Below are 24409 nucleotides of genomic sequence, written 5' to 3'. Positions count from 1 at the left end.
TACCGCGGTATCCGGGTGGAGGAAGTTACGCCGTTGCTCCATCCGCTCGGCGTGCTGCGCCAGACAGCGGGTCAGCTCCTCGGGCAATAGCTCCAGCTGGCCCTGCAATGAGGTCAGCTTCTCCTCTAGGCCGACCAGACGGTCCTCCAGACCCACCAGACGCTCCTCCACCGCGTCCTGCCGCGTGCTCATGTCCGAGACGATCTCGTAGACGGTGTTTTGTGTCTATCATGGACAAGACAATGCGTTAGATACGTCAAGAAGCTTACCTGTACCCAGATTCTGTCATTTTTAACGATAGTTTAGTATTGTACGTTATACTGTTGTTGCGCGACGACAATATAACGACGTTGTCGTCAAAAGTAACAGAATTGGGGTACTGGATGATGTAGAACAACGTTGCGTTTACAATCATAAATCGTTTATTTTACGTAACCATCGTGAAAAACGAACCTCCTCTCTTCCAAGTAGTTACGAATAAACAATAAAAACATTATTGAGTCTATGGAATTAAATTTTTTCGCGACAAAAATGGGAATAATTGATAAAATCCTGATTTATAAAGGTCAGTTGTTTTATCTAAGCACAACCACGGAAGCTTTGAAATGTAATCCCCTTCAATCCCCTCTGTATGCTGCTACAATATTCCATCGAGCTTTACGAGAGGACGCAGGTTTCCCTTGTTAGCACAGAGCCTCACCTTGGCCATGTCCGTTATAGTGTTGGCGTTGTCCATCAATTTACGCTGATCCATTTTCACCTTTCTGAGTCTGAAATTTCGAGGTAGTTGCGAGACAGGGTGTGATTGCGCACTGGCCTAACTATGGTGACCTAATACGGCCCGGAGTGGTATCGACTTACGCGTATATGGCCAACAGGAATTTCCGCTGATGGGTCCTCACGCGTCCGGGATTGACGCGCTTCACCAAGCGGGTGTGCTTGTAAATCAGCCACGTTTCCCGCAACACGTTCGCCGCGGCGTTCTTCAACTGCAACAGAGCAAACAACGTTTATTGTCAGTCAAAGCTCCCTTCAACACCGAACCTTCCGTCGGTATCTAACAGGGTCTCTGGGATCATATCAATATTTTATTGGAAATATATCCTCATCACTCTTAAGGCTTTAAAAAGTTTTTCAAGGTTTCCACCCTAGACGATGAAGAGATCATTTATTACGTCCTCAGGGTTAGATAATTTTATTTATAGGCTGAAAGAATGCCTGCTGTAGGATGTATATATATGATATACTTTCGCAGTTCGAGAAGGAATTATTCAAACTATATTCTGAGTAAACATTAAGTTATAGCAATAATTGCACAGCTCGTTAACTATGATATTCAATGTCACGGTCGATTATCCCTTTCAGAGAATATTGAAGAAGGTTCTCTCAAGAAATAATTAAAGCCTCGTTGGGAATATACATTCTACGCGCGTATTTTGGCCTCGTCGACGAGTGTCAATTAAAAAGAAAACAATTGCAAGATCACGTTTCTCTCTCGTTAATTACATCGTGCTATACGGTACATTGTCAGGGAAAAAAGGCATTACGCTCGTTAAACAAATTTTACGTGGCCTAGAGAAAAAAAAGTGTTTCGAGAAGACTGACGTTTGTTTTGTTGCCGCGCTGATGGGATCAGATCGATTCCGCTTATGCAATGACGTGAAAAAAAAGCGATATGCGTCTGAGGGTTAAAACAACGTAAAAAGACTCGTCGATACGGTCATGTGTATAGCTCTACGTTACCACTCCTTGATATTTGCAAAGTTTATAAATAAACGCTGGCTAATAATTATTTCAGTAGCCGTATGGTTGAAGGCTTCGATCCGGAGGTGGAGAGAAGCGGCTGTACTTATGCAACCACACGTTCACATTGTGCGGAACGTGCGATCAATCTAAATCCTAAACGGAATATTTCGAGCTACGGTTTCAATTAAAGCGGTTCGTCGGGATATTACGAAAAAAATAAAATTTCAGGCGTGCTTTTTTATTTCTGAATAGAGTCCGCCTGCCTTCGCGTGCGGTTTGCAAATCGCTGCATTAACTCTTTACTTCTGACATCGGCCGATCGATTATGTCACGATCTGCGGAACATGTACAACGAGTTGTCAAGGGTCTCCTCGTAGAGAAACTAACGATGGAAATGTCCATTTTTTCAGCTCCTGCATTGTTCTTCGAATTCTAAATTAGTGCTGAGTTTCCCAAGTGACTTGCGGGCTCATTGATTTTGTTTTTGTCCTTAAAACTGAATTGCCATTAAGGACGTAACTTCCAAATCTCGTGTCCCAAAGCGCTCGAAACTCCTGCAAGTTTTTGTCCTAGCTCCTAATATTCACTATTCAACTCCCAACTGCAGGCGGCCGACTTTTCAACTTATAATTTAAGTTCAATGAAACACGCCGGTGAATTATGGTGTATATTATTGTTATAAAGTGTCCCAGAAATGGCAAAATGTTCCGTGCGATGTATATCTGAAAGCGAGTTTTGCAGTAAACGTTTTATTATCGCGACTTCCTTCAAGCCGCCTTTTTATTTATTTAGAAGTTTGTTAAGATTAAATCGATCGATGTCATGTTCTTTTTGTGATGACAAAGGTTAAAATGACACATTAAGTAGCCGACTTGTTCATCCCAATATAGTAAATATTATTTTGTATTTTGTTCAAAAATCAATTGTTCAAATTTTTTTGTGCTAAATTTTTAACATATCCGCGAGTTAATTTAAAGTGATTGTGTTATTTGAATCTTTGGTGTTGAATTAATATTCAACATTTCATAATGTTAAGAATAATACAGTTTATAAATAATTGAGCAAATTACACATAAAAATAATGTTTAACAATGTAAATTTTAAGATAAACGAATAAAATATGCCCATTTAACATATTATAAATGTTAATTTTATTGATACGTATTAATTTTATTAAAACATGTTAACATATTGTAAATGTTTATTAATTCATTTTTTTAAAATTAATTTTACTGAAGGAATATATTTCCACAATTTGATTACAAAATGTATTTATATTATATTTTTGTGATAATTTTTTATATAATGCTCGTATTGCTTTCTAACATATTTATATTGTGTTAAATAAATACAGAAATTTGGATAGTTTAGGACACGTGAAATGTGTTAAATTTGAAACAAATTTTCTAACTGCGAGAGAAATGTCGCATTTATTTATCTGAATGGACAATTCGATAATACTCTCCACTACAACACGCATTTTGTTCGACTCTCTTAAAAAATATAAAATCTAATATAAAAAAACTGTGAAAAACGTTCGAGTATTTAAGTTTCTCGAATCTGAACTTCTCAATTCGGAATCCTTACAGTTTTATAAATTTCTAAACTCTACGGATTTTCTAAAACCTTTGTTTCGCACATTTGTATTATTCTCATCATATTTTGAATTTTTTTCTTCGAGATTAAATATCCAGATTTTCGAGATTATTAGGTGGAATTTTTTAATTTTGGATTCTCGCATTCTCCCAGATTCTCAGAATTCGTCGTTTTCGCTGTTTCTCTTCCTAGAATTCTGACATCGACGGGGATTTTTAATATTATCTATCTCGGTAACGCGATATAAAAATTAAGAATTCAGATTAGCAATGAAGGGAAAGTTCTGCCTAAAGGTCAAAGCGACTTCATGCAGGCCACTTATTTCCGAGACAACCTTACTCGCAGTGGGATACTTTCTTATTACGTGGCTCAGCCAGAAAATTACGTCGCACTATATATACATAGAGAGTGATATCTATCATGCTCTCATTACGTGCTTAATTCGCTTTCCTGATTCTTGCGGGATACTCTCGGCGAGTGTAATTTCGAAACCACCTTTGCAATTACGTCTATTACTGCTACTGTTCTCTTTGTTTAAGAAATTTTATACCATCTTTAGTTGAAAGCCGAGCATTACCTCTATCATCATTAAAGACTTTTTACTGTAAAAATCAAAACGTTAAAAACTTTAAGAACTTGCAATTTAAATTTAAATACACGTAAATTGAGAATTTTTCAAATTTCGCGAACGTTAATGAGTTCGTTCATTACTCATTAGTTTTTAATCTATTTTATACAAAATACGTTGATATTTAAATCGTTTCGTACATCAGCTAAGAATAATGGCCAAAAGATGACTTGATACAACTTCTTCTTTTATTACTACTTGTCGTCTTACTTTAGAAACTTATTTACTATACATATCATTAAAAGTTGGCTCCCTTAATTCAGAAACTTGCGCTGGATATACAAGAACATCGCATAGTTAATTGTTACAATACAGAAAAGTAACTTGGATACTTGCAAAATTCCTAGTTTAATCTCCTGTATTTAAGCAAGTTATTTGGAAAAGTTACTTTACATCATCCCACCATATTATTTACATGGATTCTATTTAATCCCTTGTATTTCGAATTACTTTTTTTTAACGAAATTAATTTAACGATGATAAGAGTACGTAATATTATTATTTTAACAAAACTTCACGAAAAGTTTTGCAAAACCTGCGATAACAAGTCTGCAAATCGAAAACTGAAAATCAATTTTTCCGAAGCTATTTAAGCTGCATGTTACGAGTTAAATGAATGTTTAAACAAAAAGTTTCAAGCAAAAGAGCAGGCATATATCATTTCATTATATCGGTCGATACAAAAGTGGTACGTACTATTGTAGGCTATTGTAGATTAGTATAGACTATAATATGAGACTAGTATACCAGTTTTCTTTATAAATTCCAAGTACTTTCTCTGTTCGATTCGATTATTCGCTAATCTTTTACAATTGTCTTTTTCCAACGTATATTTTACGGTCGATAATTTTAGATCAGAGTATTTCTGTCGTATTAGGAGTCTGTTATACCATTTGTTATTCTACATCTGTTAATAGAAATTGTTTATGTAAAGTGTTGCGAGCGTTTCATCACGGCAACGTGACTCCCTTTCCTCCGTATTATTATAACCGCAAAGCTACTATTAACACAAAGGCCTTACGATGTAATGGTGGACGGAACGTCACAGACAATGGCCTTACCCTTTTCGTTAATTGTGTGTCCATCATAAAGTTGTGCACGTGCTTCTCCGCCCGCGTAAGCTCGAGCTTCCTGGAGACGACTGCCACCAGCAAAGCGGTGCACCCCGCGCCCTGAAATTTCGGGAAAATGTGATTTCTCGTGAGCTTCTCTTTTACATGAAATTTTTAGATCCTCAAACTTCCACTTTCCGCGCACTTCTTTTAAGAACCTTAAGTATATACGTCCGTTTTCCGGGAGAATCTTTTTCCGATCCCTCGAAAATCCCTCAAGCTAGTCTCAAGTTGAATGTAATGAAAAGAATCGTTTTGTTTTATTCAAGATATGTCCTAATAGCGACAGCTTCTTACGTTCCTTTGTAGGTTCTCTAATATCTTCGGAAAGTCTTCCTTTCGGGTTCGAAAGTAAGAAGTAATCAAACTTGAAAAGTCTGATCAAAAGAATATGGTGAATGAACAAATGCGTATGCCATTGAGCTAAAAATTGAGGTCGCCGATAAAAAGAATTTTCGAAGACGTTCCAAGACCTACAAAAAATCGTAACAATTTCCTTGCAAGCTGTAGAATAGAATAAGCGAAAAAAAAGGGAAAAAAAAGAAGGAATCGTTTTAGTTATTAGTTGACTCAATGCAATATTTCGATTTGTACAATATTTAGTATATACTGAGAAAAATATTCTAGTAAATTCAACAAAAAGACCCAAATAGAATTTTTGGTCTCGCCAAAATGCTATTCTAGTTGTACCTTTTCGTTAGTTTAACGAGAATATTTTTCCCGCATGCGGAAAAGATTTTTGGTATTTGCGAATCTAATTGCATGGCTTATAAAATTATTATTACTAACATTACAGCAATAATAATTACAAAAATGGAGCTCCTACCATGCAATTGTAGTCACGAATACTAAAAATTTTCCTCTCATTGTCAGTATAATTGAGAGAAAAGTTTTTGGAAAAAAATATATTTCAAATAACAATTTTTATCATAATAGAGTTATTAATTTAGTTGATATTTATTAGGTAAAATCTGTCTCATTAATCACTAAATTATCTGTTCAATTGTAAGGAAACGACGTGATTAGAGAGAATTGTTTTTCATTTGCTTCTTGTAACTAATAGCGAAATTACTCTAAGTGCAGAGTAATTTCACAGAATTTACGAGATGCATCTACAACATTACATACACTAACAGACAAATGTTTTGTACTTGTAACTATAATTATGACTGTTGCTGCTATAATATTAGTAATAATATTATAACTGTATGTAGAGTTTTATCAATAAATATATGTTTGACAACCGAAAATAAAACTATACACTGAAAGAAAAGATTGGCTGAATATACACTGAGAAAAATGATCTGGTTGGATTAAACAGTAATTCTGGTGGAAAATGGACGAATCAGAATTTTCTGGTTATGTCTATTTTAGTTAAGAGAGATAACTAGAATTCTGATTAATATAATTATTCTGGTAAAAATAAGAATTCTAATAGATTTTACTAGAAATATAGTATCAACCAGAATTCCGGTTATCTCAACTAGAATTCTAATAAATTTAACCAGAAATTTCTGATTCGTCCATTTTCCACAACAAAGAAATTTTTTTCAATGTAGCATAGCATTTTTAATTGGCTATTGTAACCAAAAATTGGCTGCTGCAGCCAATTAAAAATGCTGTATTTTACCATCTAATTTGCTGCAATAGCCAATCTTTTCTTTCAGTGTAATTATTATTATAACATAAAAAAGTTGCAATTACCTCTCTCATGAAACGGGTTTCGGAACGTATTGTAAATTATGTTTGTGTTCTGAATTTCCGGAAACAACTTGGAAAGCGGAAGTTTCCGAGGAATTAGCTCGTGTTATTGGAACTAGCGCTGGTCAAAGCTCAGCGCTAACCACGAGTTAGCACGCTAACGGATTAGTGGGGAGCACGGCTGGATGGAACAAGATCGGGAAGGAAGAGATGGATAATGGATAGGGAAGTGTGATAATATAATAAGGAACGGCTTGGGCATTCCCCGAGAGAGCGAGTGGACGTGGCGTTTATTGCGTCTCTAAGCAATGCCTTTAATTACTAGCGGTTACCGTGCGACCGTAAACTCGAAAGCGCCGAAACCTGATGGCGGTGCACAAATCGCGGACAAGCGATCTGCAACTCGGACCGGCACACGAGCGAGATCGATCGATTGTCCACTCAGTAGAGCGACGCTCATTACGCTTGTCCAGCAGTAATGAAGCTTGGAGCTTAATGCACGAGTTACATCGGGTTACATGCCTGCGGAGTCGCGCGTCTCTACTCGGTTGCGGTCGCGTATATTGTGCCCCGGTAGTTTGTGGTAACTATGGTAAGGATTAATGACCGGTGTAATCGACAATACGGTACGTGTAATCCGACAATCGTAATTTTTGACGTCCTTATCAAAATAATTTTGCTAAGGCAAGTCGCGCTGAGAAAAAAGTTTAAGCACTGAGAGAAAAGTGCGCGGTATTTGTAATTGAACAATAAAATAAATAATATACTGAAAAAAAGGATTGATTACTGCAGCAAATTAAATGGTATTTTTAAAAATATGGCATTTTTAATTAATTGCAGCAGCCAATTTTTGGTTGTGTTAACTTATTGAAATTCTATACTGACATTGCGGATAGGCTAACGCAATCAATAATTGACTACTGCAACCAAAAATTGGCTGCCACAGCCAATTAAAAATGCTATGCCATATTTTACCATCTAATTTGCTGCAGCAGCCAATATTTTTTTTCAGTGTACTTTTATTGTCATTTTTATAATCATTACTGCAATAATAATAACTTCATATTTATAGTTCTATTAAAAAATTATATCATCATGACGATTTCAAACATAATATAGTAAAATATCAAGATCTGAACAAATAAATAAGATAAATATTTTTATGCATTAAGTGCAATCACAATTATAATAAATGTAACTGTTTGTTTAACATTTGCTTGCAATTTATGTGATAATAACAACTAAAAAAATATATAAAAGAAAAATAAAGAACAATTATTTTCATAATATATTGTATGATTATGTTAGAACCATTATATAGTTAAATTATGATAGTTGCAATCATGTTTTCTCTCAATAAAGAAATTTAAATATCTCCTTTTTTCGTTTGAGAAAATAATTTCAATTAAAATAAAAATATACAATTACTTTCGAGTCAAATCTTTCCTGCAACAGCGTTACATTTCTCTCGCGGATCGTCATTGTACGTTTGACAGAAGACGCTTTATCAACGTTACCGTGTCTCTATTAAAGGATCAACGTCGCAAGTAATGCATTAAACAATCGATAAGAGTTTGCGATAAGAATCTCGATTTGTATAAGCTAGTTTATGTTCTGCATTATTCTCATCCTTACCATCATTCCGGTGGAGACAGCTATACCTCGACCGCAGTATGTATTGGGCACGATGTCGCCGAAACCGACGCTCAGGAACGTGATGGCGATGAGCCACATGGCGTTGAGGAGATTTGCATGTTCCTCATCGTGGAATCTGCGGTAGCGAAATGACAGACGCATTACTTTAATTAATTGATGAAGCGTGCGTGCGAAGATGAATGCCTTGATACCTTACGTTTCTAGACCCTTAAACTCTTTGTGAGATGCTACGAGAGTTGAATATTTTAGACCTTAAGATACTCGAAACTTCAAGACTTTAGATTTCTAAAAGGATTGAAAGTATAGGTACTCTATTCAGAAACAGATAATCTCTTTTCGAACTATCTTTAAGAGGATATCGAGAATAATTAGATTCAGGGCACCGTGTAATGAATCCTTTCATGCGCTTTAATTGATATTAAATTGTGGGAAACGGTCATTTCAGGGTATCTGTTTTAATGTTCGCGATATTAGAAGGACATTACGGTCTAGATTACCGAATTCCTCGATTCCTCTTTTTATTGGCGACTCGATACGTCCGTTTTGTCGTAACCGGCGTTTAATCTTCACCGGAGGGCTGAGCGACCGCTCTACGATGGGCTACGGGCAGGTAATGCAGGATGAAAGACAACATTATACCCCCCACGAGATTCATTATCGGGCGCAAAGAGGATTGAGATGACAATGCGAGCGACGTGCCAGGCTGTAATCCAACGTCGTAAAGCGACTTTAACGGCCTCGTTACACAGCCGATGTTACATGATTTCGCCTTCGACTGGTGAAACCATCTTTTAAAGCTCATTAAGGGTTCCGGCTTTCGATATCTAAGAGCCAACTCGATCAGTTGATTATTCCGGCTTCGCCGGACGACAAATTGTAATCGTGAAAAATTCTAACCAGAGCTATACACCCCTACTGATAGTTGTCGGTGTCGTTATGTGTCGTTGCGCAGTTTTTTCATCATACAAAATATCTGCCACCGACACCTATCGATAGACATATACAAAATAGCACCCCAGATAGCAAGCTGACGTTACTCATCATTTTGATATCAAAAGGACATGGAAGACGTTATTTTCATGTCAAAATAACGTCAGCTGCTACCTGGGAAGATGAGAGAAAAATGTTGGTATTTGTAAATTACTGCTATAATATAAGTAATAATAACTGTATGTATACGTGATAGTTCTACACTAAAAAAAATATAGTCAATTTTAATAAATATTTAGTTACTGCCAACTAAATATTTATTAAATATAAAGATATACTTATTTGATATAAGAAATGTTAATTTGATTTAGCAATTAGTTTTTTTACTAAACAAATCTTTATTTATTGTAAATAAATGTTTAGTTGGCAGTATTGAACTAAATATTTATTAAAATTGACTAAATTTTTTTCTCGGTGTATCAACAAGTATATAGTTGACAACCAAAAATGAATTGCATTTCCCATTTTTCTTCGCTTTGTAGCAGCATTTTTCATGTCGTATTAATAGAACACAGCTCATTCATATAATAAAATTTTGACACTTGTAACGTTTTGCCATGACACACTTAAATTAATTAACATAAGTTAAATGGGTCTTACAGATCTAGTATCAGTAACTGTATTACTTTGGTTTCAGCTTCGGAAGATTAATGTCTTTAAATAGCAGCGCAATAACATTTTACTATCGTAACAAAAATTAGCGACAAAAAGGAAAATCTTTTCGATGAGATTAACCCGTGTAACGAACTTTACTTTTCCACTCCCACTTGGTTCTGATAAAATTGATGACTCGCGCTTGATGTAACGAACGGTCTACTCCATAGAAATCCCATGAAACGGATTATTCTCGTAGTAACGCTGATTGTATGACTGATTGTTTGCCGCGTACCGTGAAAATCGCTTTATTGTCGTGGAAATTTGCACGGCCACGCACACTGAATAAAAAAATATCATTCGTATTTCGTGACAATTTCCGGCCCCATAATTCGAGAATAAAATTGGCCGCGGGGCCTGCATGATGCATATGTTGATGTGAGAGCAAAATTATCAAATTGATTTTTTAATTTTGAATTTAGATGCAAATATGCGACCGCAAATTCGATAATCTCGAACCGCACGTATTAGTTGAATAATACAACCTCGCTGGTCGATATCATACACGATTTATTTTGTAAAATGGATTTTGAAATATTCATTTATTTTTGATAAATAAACATTCTATGCGCAGTTTACGAGAAAACTGACAGCAGCGGAAATTCATAATCATGATTGATAATGATAATCATGAAGCATAATTTATTACTATATGATGCACTGAAAATCATGACGTTAAATTTTATTAAATAACGCCGCGTTTACAAAATAGAGATTTATAAATAAATGTAATACAACTATATTACTATAATGTTTCACATGATTTATGTTTGAATTGACAGTAATGGAAATTGATAATGTTTTGCCATATAGCATAATTTATAATTCGTAACATTGTAATTTATAATATTAAACATTGGCTAAAATATTATTAATAAATTATTAACAAAATAGATATTTTACAAAAATTACGTTTATTTAAAAAAAAAACATTCTTTTACGGACATATTTTTTATCGGTACTTCATGTACGCGTCGTATTTACATAATAAAATAAGAAAATAAAATCATTAGAATAAACATTGAATAAAAATTGAAATTCCTTTCGTAAATATCGTTTCATTTGTTGAAACATTCCGCGAGATATTGCGATGTTCGAGATATTCTCGTATTCATTTAGCATACGTCGGAAATTTATCGGAAAGCCGAATGTTCCTAGCATTATCGAGCGTATTATCATAATCGACTATCGAATGAAGGTGGAGGACGATAAATCAAATACGAGCCATTTCCGAAGATTGCACGAGCAACAATGAAACAGCCGGCCGACATTGTCACGGTTTAAAACCGTTCATCCTGGACCGAGGATGCAGGATGCTAGAAGCAGCCAGTAACACGCGCGTCGACACACATTTCGCCGAATGATAAATATTTCAGTTAAGGACGTGGGTGGAAAACTCCCATCATCCATTAAGAAAAAGCGAGTGGGTTTTAGAAGACGGCAGGTAAGAAGGATCCTTTTTCTCCGAGCTATACATGGCCGTAGGGATCAATGGCAGACGCCTTATATCGTCTGGGTGAAGATTGATTATTCCTGAAATCGGCGCAACTATTTACGGCAAGAATTTAATTATCAGTCCGTCTCCGAGATCCGTTAAATCTCCGCGATCGCCAGTCAGCGACCCCAATCAGGGATTCCGACCCGCTTGGGCGGAAGGATGTGCACTGAGATTTATTATTACAGCGCGGTAGTGCGACGGACGGACGCGCCATTAGGTCATAGATCAATCATCGTACGCAAATGAGTCGCAACCATAGAGCTGTGTATGATTCCGAAATGCACGTGTCACTGCTCTTCCTCTCTTCGAATAATGGATCGCGTGGATAAAATGAGATCTGTTGCCGTTGCTAACAGCTTCAGTTGCTATATCGCGTAACGTGAAGAAATCATATCCTTTCTACTAAAGAATTTCGAAGAAAATCGAGAGAAAAGTGTTTAGTACTTGGGATTGTAATTGTGTGGAAAAATAATTATGATTAGGAGCTCCATTTTTAAATTATTATTGCTATAATGTTAGTAATAATAATTAGATATATATAGAGTTATATGTATTGAAAAATATAGTAAAATATATATAAGAATTAATAACTATGAAAATAACTATGGTCGTTTTTGGTGCCAAGTATCAAGAACTATAGATATATTTATTACTACCATAGATATAATATTATTGGTACATAATAGTAATAATAACTATAACAATGAAGCTCTTAACTATTTTACCATGTAATTATAAAAGCAAAAAATAGCGACCATTTTGATTAGTATATCCGGTAAATACAAAAAACGTAATTAAGCTGCAAGTTTTATTCATTTGAAATTTTCACGATAAAACAATATTTATTCATGTATTTTTTTAAAACTGATTTTTAAAAATATTTATATTCATAAATGTTTTATAAATAATTTTGGCAAATTATTCGTATATATATTCAAATAAAATGTAAACTAAAAAAGAAAGCTCTAATAAGCAACTTTTTCTCCTTAATAATAACTATGACCTGTAGTAAGTAAATATTTGGCTTTAGTGATAGAAAATCATTTACTTTTTACTGTTTTCATACTAAATTTTGTCATATCAGCTTTACTTTTATTTTCCTACTTAAAATTTGAATTCAAATATAGAATGATAAAGATGTTTACCCTACTCTTAACAAGGTCGTCAGAGACTATCTCTGTCAGCTTCTGATACAAACGCACATATAAAACATGCGTATTTTCTTATAGCTTGATTTACTTAATAGCAAATGTAATTACTTAACTGCTTATATAGTTCGTAAAATATTTTGTTTTCGAACTTTACTAAAATTGTCTAAACGTGATTATAATGATGAAAATGAGAATTATTGTCTATGTTTTTACTAAGGAAAATATTTAACGTGGTTATGAGTAGGTATAGAGTAGGATGGCCATCACACCCAAGTTTACCCTAAACGATTAGTGCGCGTGATTTATCTTCTATACACAAATAGGATCGGGTTCTCTTACCTCTCGCACTGTCGCAGTGTCCACGAGGCGATGATCCACAGGGAGACCATGAAGACTAGCAGCACCGTGCCCGGGCAGATGGTCATCAGGGTCTTGAGGACGAACCTGGTGTTAAAGTTGATGCGATTCAAGGCCCCTATGCTTCGCGACGATGCGTCCGTGAAGAGTTTCGAGTGCAGCAGCATCACCCGGCAGATGAGGTAGAGCCTGAGGAACATCGGTAGCGAGAGGGTGACGTCGTACGGCACCCACTTGGAGCCGATGTCACCGTTCTTGTTCGCCAGCTTAGTCGTCCACAGGAAGTAGTACTCGCCCGGGATCGGGTGGATCGCGCAAATCGCCAGCTCCACCGAGATTTGCGCGATCCGCTGCCAGGTCATCGCGATCCGCCAGTCGTCCGCGCAGTTATCGATCATGAACAACTGTCGCCCGACAAAAGAAAACGGACAGATAACAAGAGATAACACTCTCACAACCGGAACATGTCTGTCTAATGTCGTCTGAAGTTTTGTGTGCTTAAATCGGAGAAATATTATTTCCTCAGAAATATACCCAAGCAGAACAAACAGTCACGATGATATCAAAATGACTCCAAAGTAATTAAAAAAAAAATGTTAGGTTCTTTAGGTTTCAACGATAATAAAAAGATGAAAATTTGGGTGCTGTAATTAGTACGCTAAATATTTAATAAAAAAATAAATTTTACATATATTGAAACTAATGTTTGGCGTTTGATCATATAATAAAAGAAGATACATTTTAGTTATTTTTTTACCAGCGCAAAAATAGATATAACAGTTATGAATGAATTGCATCGTTAAATTGTTGTACAATTTGTCTACGAAATTTTTTTACGGCCAAACTCCACGCCATAGCAAGTCAGGGAGTATTTATCTCATAACTAGTTAGACGACTGGATGATAATGAAAAAGTTAAATCTTCAAGACGCAAACAGATGCATGTTCAAATATTAATATATCGAAAAAATTTGGCAATCCTCCACGATGGGAAAAAAGAGTGTACATTGAGAAAAATTGATAGGTACATATATAACCATTTATTTTGTTGATATGTGACTAATAAAAACTTTTTTACTTTTTCATTTAAAAACTGTATTGTTCTCATTAAAATTTGGTTAAAATAACAAAAATTGTATTGTAATCAAAATTTGATTAGACCAACCAAATTTTTAGAACAATGCAATTTTTAAATGAAAAAGTAAGAAAGTTTTTTGTTAGCCGCATATCAACAAAATAAATGGTTATACATACCAAAACATTTCTCTGAGTGTTATAACATTTACTTAAAAGGAAAAAACAATGGTCAAAGTGGCTAGAACACAGTCAAAAATCAAAAAACTAATCTGAGCAGTATAGATATGACGGTTACACGTCTCGGTGAAAATAGTTTTTACTGAGCTATATAATCGTCATGTTTACACGTTTCGTTTTTTGATTTTTGACTGCAGTGTTCTGGACACTTCGACTATTTTTCCTTTTTTAAGTAATTGTTTTACGCCCTTCTTTCACGATGCGGAGGACTGCTAAGTTTTTTAATATTTGAGCACTTTCGTTTGCGATCTTGAGGACTCAACTTTTTTGTTACCGTCCAGTTGTCCAGTTGGTGGGATAAATATTCGATTCCTGTCTTGTTATGAAATGGAGTTTGGTCACAAGAAATTTCGTAGACGGATTGCACAACAATTTTACTAGTGACTATCGTTTCTATTTTTGTATGTACTGATGATGGCTAGAAAATAACTAAAACGTACGTTCTTTTATTATATACCAAAACATTAGTTTTAATACACGTGAAATTAAATTTTTAATTAAATATTTAACGCACTAATTACAGATTTCTAGCCCTAATTTTAATTTTTGTATTGTTTTTATTGATTCCAAAATAATTATGAAAGGTCACTTTTCGATTCATTTTAATGTAAGTATCATGTTGACGTGATCTATTTGTTCTGCTGAATTATTAAAAGTAATAAGCTATACATTATTACTTAAAATATTATTTCTATATTCAAATATTTAAATAATCCCAAGAATTATTCCGATGAATATTTGATTTTGTAATAATATTTCTAATATTATTCTCGATGAATTTAAATACTTGAATATTACTTTGATAATTATTCCGAGGAATATTTAATCAAGAGACGCTTTTATAATAATTATTTTACATGTTCTTTTTTGCGGTGAAGGTCTCGAGTATCTACTTTCCTTTTATATTGAATATTCCAATAAGCTTTCATCGACAAATCTCACGATTAATATGTAATACGACTGAGAGTTAATTGAAATATATTACTAACTGTTCAGTTACTCGTCGAAGCTAAACATTATTGAAAAATGTCTATTAAACCCGCTTATCTCGGACGATTGTTTGTCGAGCGGACAGATAAATGAATAAATTAATGCTGAACCTTTCAGTATTATCATACGCACATTCAAAGCGATTTTTCGGTACGTCGACTGATATCGATTGCGCGAAATTGCCAATCGAGACAAATGAGCCCACGTATCCCAGATACGAGAGCTCGCTCTTTGAGCCTCCAGCCCGATTAATATGAATTCCAGCCGCTTTGCCCTGACTTGATTAAAACGCCGCGCCACGTACTCATTGTTTATCGCCGTTTATCCCGTGCGAGAGAACACGTCGTTGCAACCGTACACACGCCACCGCCATTCCGGTAACAAATCATCCTTAACTCGGTAACGATCCTGTCAGATCTAAACAGATCGTGTTAAAGGACCCTACACACTACAAACACACGTATCATTCGAGGCACGTAATACGTGATTTGTATCGTGCTGTGATACGGAATTTTGGTTTCGTGGATCTTCGACGCCTCGAATTTTTTTTTTTCCATTTTCATATTACTCGTTTTCTTAATCGGGAAGATTTTCACGGACATAAACGCACATTTCCACGTACCATTTGTAATTTTTTACTCAACAATATAACTCTAATATAATACACGTGTTATGTTACAATTATAACGTTGAATAGAAAACACAACAGGTGTGTTATATGTAACCTGATGTTTACTGCGATTCATTATTTTTTATTTTTTTTTTATATTAGACTCGCGCACAGCATAAATTAACAGTAATATTAATATTATAATTTCCCATTCAATGATATAAATTTAATATAAAATATGTTGTATACACTGTTAAATTTTATAGGGTCAAATTAACTCAATGTGAGTCGCCACACTGCTCCTACTCAATAATATCGTTATTTTTTACTAAAACAATGGTTACATTTGGCACTATACAGTATCAATTTAACATTATGTAGTGTCAAATTTAATTATCATTTTAGTAAAAAATAACGATATATTTAGTAGGAGCAGTGGCGACTCATATTGAGTTAATTTGACCCTATAAAATTTAACATAGTATAACAGTTATATTGTCGAGAACGAAATCATAAATTCATATAAAAATTTTTCATCATAAATAATCTAGAAAATCAGCTTCTAAAATATTATAGTACTTGAGAAACGTGAGAATGGTATGCAAATCCAACCTGGCTTCATTAATTACTTATGTATTACGCGATATCACAGATTACTATTATCGGAACACTACGCGGGAGGTCATTAGGACTTGAAGCGTCATAAATCATCCCTTAAGTTACCCCCGCTCTAACGTGTCGGTTAGAACCGCACGATTTTAAACTTCGCCGCTTCGACAATAGAGTTGTTCCACTCTGAGGATCTCCAGGATCTTCGGGATATGATACATCCATCACGAGATGCGGAGATCTTTTATATCTTAGCGATACTCATCCGCGTGATACATCGTGGATACTTTGCAGCCCGTATCTCTCAGTTGAGGCCACGGAAGATGCGACCCGCCGACGTCCTGAATAGATTAGTATAATGCAGTGGGAGTCCATTTATCCGGTGGAATAATCCGGAAGATACGAAGATTGTCGCGTAACGTGGAAAAGTGAAAAAAAGATTCGCTGTGTGCCGTGAAACCGTAAAAGGTGGGATGCGCGACACAAAGACGTTTGATGATAGCAAAAATGCAAACTGCCGGATGCGTGCTGCGTGTATTTGAGGGTCTAACTGTAGGGTCGGCTTGAACATCACTGATTTATGGACCCATGAATCTATAGTAATGTCATACCTTCTAAACTTCACGTTATCTGAGCGGCCGCAGAACCGTGGACACCCTAACGAGCTTTGAAGTAAGAGGCTATAGTATTACAGGATTCTGTGATGAGGGCAAAGATACACAGAATATTAATAGCAAATTTCGTGGAAGTGAATAAACGTTCGTTAAAACTTGCGATTCCTTTTTGTTTTATCAAATTTCGGCACACGGAGAGAACGATTTTTTTGCTAAAATATCTGCACATTTAATCTGGATACATATCTGAAAATAATATTCATTGTTAATTTATAGTGTCAAATTTAACCTGATATCTGCTCCTATTTAGTATATCGTCATTTTATACTAACACAATGGTTAAATTTGACGCTATATATATAGTTTTAAATTTAACCAAATATAGATTTAACAATATTGGACCTTCAAAATAATTATGTGTAGAACGTATAAGCATCGATGATAATGCTGCAAAGATTTTAAATATTCTAGTAACTAGTTTGAGTGTCCCTATATATGTATTTTAATGGTTAATTCAAACCAAATTATTTTCAAATTTGTATCTGAATTTTTAGATATTTCAACAAAATCGTTTTTTCCGTGCAATTTATCGCGTTCATTCTTTTTAAAATTTTGTTCTGTTAATTCTTTTTGTGAGAATCGACATTAGAAATCGAGAAGGATTGTTAACGACTCGTTATTCGGTGCGGAATTAAATTCGGGAAAGTCGATGAAAAATTCGTTCGCGGAAAAAACGGTTTTGTTGAAGTACCTAAAAGATATTAGATTTAAAAATTTCGTTGCACTCAAAATAATTATATAGGATGCTCAAAATGGTTGCTGGAATATTAAAACTTTTTACAGTTTTGCTCATCATGTTTGAGTTTCCTGCATAATTATTTTTATGGTCCAGCAAAAAACTTATTTTAAGATAAGTAAAATCATTCTTTCCGTGTATCTATAAAATATGAAGAAAGATACATATACATGCTTATGTATGTAAAAGAAATTATACTAAGAAAAGTTACGAGCTAAAACAAACAAATTTAATGTACAATGTGATACAGTTGATATTAAATAACATAAAAGTAAAAACAAGATAAAAAATGTCTACATAAAACTAACGTTTCGACCCTCTTCGAGTCATTTTCAAAGTTATAAAATAATATGTATATAAAAGCGGTTGACTAAAATAGGCTAACAAAGATAACTAATTATAGAAGTACAATGACAAAAAATGATTAAAAGTAGATCTTAGTTGTTTAGGCCCTGATTTCAGTTATACGTATGTATGTATATATTATACATATGAGTATATACGGAAAGAATTTTCTCTTAAAATTTACTCTGAAAACATGGTAGTTGTGGTACAATATAATATTTTGAAGATTTTTATCATGCACTTCAGCAAAATTAATTAAACTTATTTTATATTTTATTATAGTTTTATTAGTGAATAAGAGAGATTTACAATTCTTCGAAATACAATGTTGTTCCATGATTACTATACCTGTGAAGGAGCACGGCAGTGCCTCACATCATGTCTTATCGCCGAGACACTACCGTGTCTCCAGATTTTCAGAGTAAATTTTAAGAGAAAATTCTTTCTGTACACACACACACGTACACACACACACATGTATACATATATACATATATATTTGATATTACAAAGAAATTCTAGTTGAAAACGAACAATCAGAAAATTCTGATCAGATTAATCAAAATTCTGGTTATTTCAACTAAAATGATAACAGTATTCGATCAGAAAATTATGATTGACCTATTTTCAACCGAACTTCCAATTAATACAGAGAAAAAAGAGAAAGAAAACGTTATTTATTGAGCGCTTTGGGACAAATCCTCTCAAGGGCAGACACTGTCTTACAAATTAGAACTAATAACGTAAAGAATTGACCTAAATCGAAAACATGAAGTAAAATAAAGTAGAAAATAAAAATAAAAATAAACATTGAAGCTACGAGAGAAAGGAAGAGAAAGAGAGCGAGAGGGGGGGGGGGGGGGGGTAAGACGAGCAGAAATCTGTGCGGGCGACATTGATCGGAACGGCGTTTCCCGAGGGAAACCTCCCTTCGTTTCGCAGTGCCAGGTGAATCCCGGCAAATCTGCGCATGCAAATCGTTGATGAACGACAATCAACAGGTGCCGAAAGGTCAGCAGACTATTAGGCTCCAAGCCAGCCGTTGTTGCCGCAAGATTGCGTGAGTCAGCTTGATGTAGCCGGACTGATCATGAAGTTGTAAACTCTGTTTTACTCTCATTACTTGTAATTATGGACACCAATAGATTCCTAGTTCTAAATGATTATAAAATAAATAAATTAGGTTCTATATGATATAAACTATAAATCATCCCTGAACTTAATTGCGTAACTATGTTCATAGCACTCTGTTAAATTTTATAGGGTCAAATTAACTTAATGTGAGTCGCCACTGCTTCTACTCAATAATTTCGTTATTTTTTACTAAAACAATAGTTATATTTGACACTATACAGTATCAATTTAACATTATACAGTGTCAAATTTAATTATCATTTTAGTAAAAAATATATTTAGTAGAAACAGTGGCGACTCACATTAAGTTAATTCGACCCTATAAAATTTAACAGTACAGGTAATAAAATAAATGGTGAAAATAACAAACATGAAATTTGTTTCACATGTTCATTATTTTATTTTAATTATTTAGTCGATCGATATATTGACACCGGTCAACAAACAACGATTCGAAGTTTTTCTTTAAAGAAAAATCGACACGTTCCAAATATTTATTACGAGATCGAGAAGTAACCCATATATATATAAAATAATTTTGTCTTTAAACGACATGCCATTCTCATCTAACAAATTACGTATGAATCTATTATGTAACGGAAATGCACTGAACTTTATTGAACTTGAGCTTTCCGAATGATTTCCTTTTTATGGGGGGAAAAAAAAACAGAAACGCGAGAGACTTGCTTCGGTCCCGAAATGTCGCCACATTGATTCTCCTCGAATTGCAGGGACACGGCAATATCGGAGCCACAATATATCGCGGCGAAATTGCATCGCGTAACGACTACGAGCCTGACGAAAGCGTTTTTCCAGCACATTGAGCCGAAATTATCCTTTTTGGGATACGCGAGGGATGTTGGTAGCTATCGTCTTTCTTTTTGTTCACGTTGCGACTGGCTTCGACATTCGCCAGAAACATATTCGTGATAGACCCTGATTTGCCACGTTTACAATTAATCCGTTTTCTGTCTGTTAAGTAAAATTGGTATGGAACAACAATGTGAGCTTGCTAGAACATAAACCATTCACATCAATATTAAAATCTATTTTTTATTCATAAAAATTAATGAATAAAAATGTGTATACGTATTTATATAAAAGAAGAGAATATAAATGTTTCAATTTTGCATTTGCAATGCAAAATTATAAGTAATCCGCCAAAATAGAAGAAGAATTTAAATTCTGTGCGTAATTTATATCTTTATATTCTATAAATTAAATTTGTATCGATAATTTTATCGAAAGACTATCCACTGAAAGGATAGACACGCACAAAAACAAAAAAGTTGCTGAAAAATCTTCGGGAAAATCTCTTTCTGAAACATGAAACGACTCGCGATACATTGCCTTTCTCCAAGATTTTTAAAATTCTATACCCTCGCGCTAACGTAAAGTTTATGTTTATACGAAACCGCTCGTTCGGAGTTGCTCGAGAAATCGAATATCCAAGTCACACACCCACTTTCTTGCAAAATACCCGATGAATAACGGGTGTCTCACGGGTGACTTGAAAGACGGTCAATATTTGAGTTGACGCTTAAACGTTCGAGCCAATCCAGGCTTTGCACGGTTTTGCAAAGCTCGCTTCGGTGCCAGCCATAGGTATCTCGTTAAAACGAGTTCCGACCTGGTCGGAAGTGAACCGAGAACTTAGCAAAAAGACTTCTTTCTTGCCGGATATAGTAATGAAAAGGTTTTCCTTTGCCCCAAACCCGTCATTATTCTCTGATGTCATTGTCGCGTTAGATTATCTTTTAATTCGACATAATTGAGTCGAGAATTTTTTCTCGCCTTACGTTTTCGAGATATTATATGTATACATTGTTAAAAATAAAATGTTAATTTTAAATTATAAACATATAGTGGACTTTCTGAGACATGCAAAAATGTTAAAATTAACATTTGTCAATTTTAACATTTTTGCATGTCTCAAGAGTCCATTATATGTTTTTAAGTTAAAATTGACATTTTATTTTTAACAGTGTATTCTGTGTATAATGAAAAAATATATACATATATTATATACGTATAAATATAAGTGATAATACATTCAGACAAAAACACAGTAATAGAGTAACTATAAAGGTGACAACTATACAAGTTCTATATGTAGAATTAATGTACGCATATAGTTGAATAGATCATTTTGTATAGTCATTGCAACTATAAAATATTTTTTTCTGAGAGTGTATAACATAAATATATAATATAATATTTATATTTTATATTTAGAATATAATATAATTTATATTTTATATCTATAATATGCTTATAACGTCATGCAGTAAAGTATTACAGACGACTAGACATTTTCAACATTTTCTGTGTTACGAAGCATAACAAGTTGAAATTTTTATTTTAAAACGACAATAAAAAGGCAATTTATCTGCAGTTTACGTGATAAAAATTTCCCGTTAGTAGAGCTGACAAAAATGAATATTCCGTAATAAACAGCAGCTTTCTTGGCGAGTATCCCATTATGAATTTTTAAATCGTTTAAGTTTACGAGACGTTTTTTTATTGATTGAAAAGGACAGAGTTTACCCATTTATTCGCTCCTTAAATACGTCATCGCTCATTCGAGTTCACGGTTCAATGATTTGAAGACAAAGGTCCCGGATAACGCATAAATAATCGGCGATCGATGACGTCGTGCGTCGAATAGATAAAATTGGACCGCGTGTGCGACGTAATTGGCCTTTTATTAGCGCCGCATTAACACTCGCATACCTGTGAAATCGCGTTCGCGATGGCGTTTCGTTTATTAGCTCCGCGTCGCATCGATTTATCCGCGATTTTGGCCGGACCGGCATGATGGTTATACCGTTTAAATTCCATAATCACTCGGGCGTGATGTCGCGCTCCGAAACGCAAAAACCGATTCGCCGCTGCGAATTACGCTTCCCAATTCCGGATTTATTTTATTCCCAATTATTTTTAGCCATTTAGAGTCGCCAGTAATTTATATCTACGCTCCTAGCCATTTATAAAAGTATTATAAATAATAAAAATAATCCTTTAGCATAAAAGGATTTTAATAATAATGTGCGCGCGGAACACCTTTTAGTTTTTTTCTTTTCAATTCCGGAAATTTATTTTATTTCCGATTATTTATAGTCGTTTAGAGTCGCCGGTGATTTATATTTATGTCTTTAGCAATTTGTATGTATGAGCAATTTATATTGTATGAATATACATATAATAATAATCCTTTAGCATAAAAATATTCTAATCGAAACAAGTAACAATAATGCGCAAGCATTTTTCAACGAACATTCGACACATAGATTTAAAAAGACAGGAAAATATATTGTCCATCTTTCGATTCTTTCAAGCTCAATTTTGTTGAAAAAGGGGTAATCGTGCGAATAAGTAAAAGACAACAATAACAACTTATATATCTCCTGAACAGTTGGAAGAGGTGCAATCCTATTTTCTGTTTAAACGACTTTTCGTTCTTTCTTTATTTTATTCAAATATTCACTTATTATGTCGTGAGAGATGTATCATGCATACCTGAACTTCTAAGGCATGGTAAGCAAATATGAGGCCAAGCAGTATCACAGTAGACACAGAGATCAGGGTTTTCAGTGCTGTCGAGAAAAACGAGGCCTGAAACATAAAACATTTTTGTATATAAATACATGCAAAATAATAATAAAGATATTTTAATTCTATATATTTACTTATTTTCATATAACATTTATTCCTATATTTATAATTGATCATACGAATAAAAATATTTTACAAGACAACTGTTGATTCTTATATATAAAATATAAAGATATTTCTTTTATTAATTTAAAAAAGAAAAATTTCTATAATAGAAATATGTGTTTAAAAAATTATGGTATTTTTTGTCGATTGAGAGATAAATTGAGATAAACGATCGTTGCTTTTAATGTTTTACCATTGAATTATAGATTAATAAGGATAGATCAAAGGCATCAGTAAATTAATTATTAAGCTTCAACAATTAACCGTAGAAATATTGAACTTCAGTTTCATGGTTGATTGCTCACTTCTCAGACGAAATAATGAAATATGCATACAACTTTGTAAAATTGCTCGTTGCCGCATCGTAAAAGTCAAGTACGGGGCTTTTAACAACGGCGTTCGATTTACGACTTGACCAGCAAAGGCGCAACATCTTTAATGGTCGTAAAAAGTATCGCCATAAAAAGAACATTTTAGAAAAAATTGAATATTTTCATCCTGCAAATATCCTAGAGAGAAACTCGGAATATTGCAATAAAATGTATTGCTTTAAATGCGCTTTAAATTGCTACGCATATGTATACACTGCTACAAATTCTTATGGTATTTCGAGCGCCATTTATCCTTTTGACCTCGACGGAAATGTATCACGTGTAAAAAATAGCACAACAAACATCGAAATGCTGAATAAAGACATCGCAATTAATTAGCTGATAATTTTGGGACAATTCAAATATCTATATTTTTTCATAAGTTATATTATATAAAAAGATCAATACTTCAAAATTTCTTTGCTAGATATTAGGAAAAATTGGGATCGGTTGTTATAGAGAGTTAATTTTCAAAAAGCTCATAACTCAATCAGGATATGGCAGAGCATTGGGCCAGTCTCATCAACTCTGATTAACTTAATCAATTAAATTTCAGTTTGCTAAATGCAAAACTGAAAACATAATTTCCTGGCATTGTAAAGAACCAGGAACAATAAAATAATGATTATTATTGTCGCATTCGTATGTTACTAAAGTACGTAAAATTAATTGTTTTAATTGTTTTAATGCCACATATCGTTCTTCATAGTTACCAGAAATTTATATTTTCAGCTTTACAGTTGACAATACTAAAATTTAATTGACTGACCAAGTTAATTGGAGTTGATGAGACTGGTCCATTCTCTTCTTTTTACTGT

General features: G+C 34.1%; 1 protein-coding gene across 1 annotated transcript in view; it reads right to left on the bottom strand.

Annotated features, from left to right (window-relative positions):
* SK (small conductance calcium-activated potassium channel) overlaps positions 1 to 24409 on the bottom strand; it is a 52473-nt gene that overhangs the window by 393 nt on the left and 27671 nt on the right. Inside the window, exons 2-8 of the mRNA XM_018512969.1 lie at positions 23020 to 23115; positions 13072 to 13493; positions 8419 to 8554; positions 5032 to 5142; positions 862 to 989; positions 701 to 770; positions 8 to 225 (exon numbers count right to left, since the gene is read on the bottom strand). Of these exons, the coding sequence (XP_018368471.1) occupies positions 8 to 225; positions 701 to 770; positions 862 to 989; positions 5032 to 5142; positions 8419 to 8554; positions 13072 to 13493; positions 23020 to 23115 (1181 nt within the window). The remainder of the gene's footprint in view (positions 1 to 7; positions 226 to 700; positions 771 to 861; positions 990 to 5031; positions 5143 to 8418; positions 8555 to 13071; positions 13494 to 23019; positions 23116 to 24409) is intronic.

Source organism: Trachymyrmex cornetzi, unplaced genomic scaffold (genome assembly GCF_001594075.2).
Source record: "Trachymyrmex cornetzi isolate Tcor2-1 unplaced genomic scaffold, Tcor1.1 scaffold441, whole genome shotgun sequence".
NCBI lineage: Eukaryota > Metazoa > Arthropoda > Insecta > Hymenoptera > Formicidae > Trachymyrmex > Trachymyrmex cornetzi.
This window is presented reverse-complemented; position numbering and strand designations above follow the sequence as displayed.